This window comes from Microtus ochrogaster, chromosome 10 (genome assembly GCF_000317375.1).
Source record: "Microtus ochrogaster isolate Prairie Vole_2 chromosome 10, MicOch1.0, whole genome shotgun sequence".
NCBI classification, from domain to species: Eukaryota; Metazoa; Chordata; class Mammalia; order Rodentia; family Cricetidae; genus Microtus; species Microtus ochrogaster.
The window spans coordinates 83,758,756-83,762,815 of record NC_022016.1 but is presented as its reverse complement, the minus strand read 5'-3'; the positions used below and the strand labels follow the sequence as shown (position 1 = coordinate 83,762,815).

The window sequence follows — 4,060 nt, the reverse complement described above, 5'->3', positions numbered from 1 at the left end:
GAAGACCCACCTCTAAGCTGGGCCACACTGGAAACTGCTACTCTAGAGAACTCTAATAAAAACAGAAACAGTATTTGAAGTTTTGTGTTCAATTCCCAGTCATTTCCTACTCTGCTAAAAAAAAAAGGGAGGGGGACACAGCAAAAAACGCTCTCCCACTTTAGCCCCTCCAAATAGAGATGAAAAGTTGAGAAATCTGTTGTTCTCTCTCAGACTTCAGTACCTGGTGTAGCAAGAATGTCCCCTGGCAGGGTAAGCCTGCTGTATGGTCAACCACAGCCGGAATATACCTGTAAGAGTAAAAACACAAAAGACAGAAGTCAAGGCTACTTCATCTGCCAAGTCTTCCTGGGCTGCTGTTTTCCTACACTCCGATCCCATGTCCGAACCACGCAAGCGCTTCACCACAGAGCCCCGGGTGTCTGTCACCCTTCTCACACATCTGCTTGTCATCGTCCAGCCTGACTGGAGTGCTCAAGAACAGTGATGGGTTTTGGTTCCATGTCTGTCCCTTGCACAAAAATTCAGTAAATAATGTGCAATCAGTAGAAACCATCAGTGTAACTACTTCTTCATAAAGCAAGCTATGACAGTGTCATGGACCTGCTTATAGAAAGCCACATTCTTCAAAGTAACCAACAACTGAGGAGTTACAGAGCTCCAATGAACACAGGCCACACGCACAGCAGACATCACTAATGCTCATGGTGCTGACCACTGCTGATGTGGTCTGCTGCATCTCACACAGAGCAGCGCCACATAACAGGTACTCCCCGCTGTGGTAACTGGTGCAGCTGCTTGCCTCTTCCAGGAGCAGGTTCTCTCTCTCTCTCTCTCTCTCTTTTTTCTTTTTTTTTTTTGGTTTTTCGAGACAGGGTTTCTCTGTGGCTTTGGAGCCTGTCCTGGAACTAGCTCTGTAGAGCAGGTTCTCTTTTGTGTTCTTCCCAAGGCATTTTAGAGGCAACTCTAAACACAACTGCATTGATTATTTACTCTACACAGCTCATAAGGACAAGGGTGCTCATGTTCCTGCTCATTCAGGAGGCTGGCTCTTCTCTAGGGGATATCTTTGGTTAGCACAGCTGGAGAGAGCTGTTGCTAGCCTCTCTCAGGTACAGGCCAGGTACTGCAAAACACCCTAAAATGCCACAGTGGAAAATAAAGTGGCAAGGTTGAGTTTTTTTTTCTTTATTCGTTTTTCCAGACAGGTCTTCACTGTGTAGACTTGGCTGTCCTGGACCTTACTATGTAGACCAGGCTGGCCTTGAACTCACAGAGATCTGATTAAAGGGATGAGCCACCACACTTGGCTAAGGCTGAAATTTTAATCCAGGAAAATATCCAAAGGGTCCCCCCAACTGCCCTCACTGAGATTAGTGTGTGTGTGTGTGTGTGTGTGTGTGTGTGTGTGTGTGTGTGTGGAGGGGGGCATGGCACTGTGTGGAGGTAGAAGGACAACTCTAGTAGGTGGTTCTCACTTTCTACTATGTGTGTCCCAGGGGTCAAGCTCAGTAAGTGCCTCTCCCTGCCGAGCCACCTCACCGCTCCCTAGTAACCTCCATCTGAACCTGAAGTATGTCTTCATAGAACCATACAGTGGTCCTCCCTCATAACCACGTGCATTTAGTCTCCATCATATTGCTGTTGCTAACAAAAGCGTCAACAATTCTACTGGATGGCCTCTGGCAAACATCTCATTTAGACATAAATAGCAAAGCACCCAAATTCAATCCCAAGGAGGAATTTGACAAGATAAAAAAATGAGCCAAAACATGCTCAAAACCCCATCTCTTAATTCTAAAATTTAAATTAAAAATATTTAAAAGTTGGACTTACTCTCCTGTAGGCTCCAGTTCACTGATCTCAAACCAAGCCAGAAGGTCATACTTGCTCATGCTCTGCCCAAGGCTGGTCTTGTTCATGGTGTTTAACTTGGTGGCTGGAACTTTAAAAAAAAAGTTTATATAACATGTCAAAATCTGTTCCAAGTTCACTCAGCAAAAGCATAGACATCCTTATTTTTAATTAACCATTTATCTTTATTTTATGTATACTGGTGTTTTGCCTGCATCTATGTCTGGAGACCCTGGAACAAGGGTTTCAGACAGTTATGAGCTGCCATGTGGGTGCTCGGAATTGAACCCAGGTCCTCTGGAAGAGCAGCTGGTGCTCTTAACCACTGAGCCATCTCTTTAAGAGGACAGATTTCAATGTGAAAGTTCCAGAGAACGTTCAACACTAAGTGAGCAATGCCTCTGATCCAGAGCACAAGGAAAGCAAGCAGAGGTCCTCCGCCTCAAGACACTGTTCTAAACATGTGAGTGAAAATGGGTTTTATAGAAAATAAATGTGCTGCATAAAACATTCAAAACCTTTACTTTTGAGAGCTTCCTATCCGGGGGCATGGTGTCCCATCACCACGGTACCGAGGAGAGGATGCTTGGGAAGCACCAGGGAGAACCTGGCATGTCACAAGGGTTGTCTGCCAACTCACAGCTCCCAGACCTCCCCACACCCAAGAGTCACAAAGATTGTAAAGACAGTGAAATCCAGGCCACACCCCAGATAATCAAATTATAAATAATGTCTGTGTGTGGGAAGCAGTTCTGCCTCCCATGTGAAAGGTCTGAGCGCTACTGGCCTGACTTATAGATCAGGAATCTGCATGCACTCTTTTGTACACATTTTCCTCAGATGTAAATTCCACAGTCTTAACAATACTTAATGTGGCTTTGGTTGAGCTTATTATGCTGTGAGCCTTTCCTCAGTTTATAAAATGTGGATCATAATATTTAGTACGCTACTTAGAAAAAAATATTGAGAAGACCCATTGGCATAATGTATATGAAGAGGCTTTATCAATCACGGGGCATTTCTCTAATGAACAGCCCATTGGCCATAGTTACCCATAGTGTTTCCATGTGCTGGGGCTGCTAATAAGGAAACTGGTAGCCAGGTGGTGGTGGCAGTGGCGGTGATGCACGCCTTTAATTCCAGCACTTGGGAGGCAGAGACAAGTGGATCTCTGAGTTCGAGGCCAGACTGGTCTATATAGCCAAGTACACAGAGAAACCCTGTCTTGAAATGACCAAAAAGGAAAGAAAGAAAGAAAGAAAGAAAGAAAGAAAGAAAGAAAGAAAGAAAGAAAGAAAGAAAGAACGAACGAACGAACAAACTGTTCTGGTAATCATCTAAATAAGCAAACCCTAAGTACTTAGGAAAAAAAGAGGAGAGGGGAGTGAAAGGGGGGAGACAGGAAGGAAGAGGAAGGGAAAGGAGAGGGGAAGGAAAAGAGGGGAGGGAAGAGGAGAGAAGAGAAGAGGGGGTGAAGGCTTGAATGTAGCTCAGTGTTAAAATGCTTGTTTAACAGGCACAAGAACAAGGGTTTGATCACTAACATTACAAACAAACAAAAAACAACTCCTATTTTAAAAATCAAAATAAAAAATATTATTGCAAAAAATACAAACGAAGTATCAGGAGGCCACGGTGGAGATGCAGCGGAGTAGGGAAAGTGCTGGCCTAGTACGGATAAGGCCTGCGTCCAATCCCTAGCACCCCATAAACTAGGTACGATGGTTCATACACATACAGGCACTCTGGAGACTGGAGGGCCAGAAGTTCAAGAACATTCTCAGCTATATAGCTAGTTCAAGGTAAGCCTGGGCTAGAGACCCTGTCTCAGAGAAAAGAGAGAGAACAAAAAAGAAAAAAGAAATCAGGACACCTCATCCTCAAAGAGATGGAGGTAAAAAGGTGCCTCCAGCAGCCTCCCCGAAGGAACTGGGATGTGATCTTGACAACAGAGCTCTACTGTAAACTTAAGGGAACAAACTGAAATATTGGTATATCACATATGATGAGCCAGGTTTTAGGAGAAACGCCTGAAGTTGACTCTACATCTAAGGCGGAGCTAGTTTAGCTACTAACCACATCACTTGGGTACCCTACATCTAAGGGGAGCTAGTTTAGCTACTAACCACATCACTTGGGTACCCCACATCTAAGGTGGAGCTAGTTTAGCTACTAACCGCATCACTTGGGTACCCAACATCTAAGG

General features: G+C 44.5%; 1 protein-coding gene across 10 annotated transcripts in view; it reads right to left on the bottom strand.

Moving 5' to 3' along the window:
- Positions 1–4,060, bottom strand: part of Kif1b (kinesin family member 1B) — a 144,018-nt gene that overhangs the window by 24,723 nt on the left and 115,235 nt on the right. For all 10 annotated transcript variants that reach the window (XM_005353694.3, XM_005353693.3, XM_005353702.3 and 7 more), the window contains 2 exons: positions 1,837–1,945; positions 224–290 (listed from right to left, as the gene is read on the bottom strand). In XM_005353694.3, the coding sequence (XP_005353751.1) occupies positions 224–290; positions 1,837–1,945 (176 nt within the window). The remainder of the gene's footprint in view (positions 1–223; positions 291–1,836; positions 1,946–4,060) is intronic.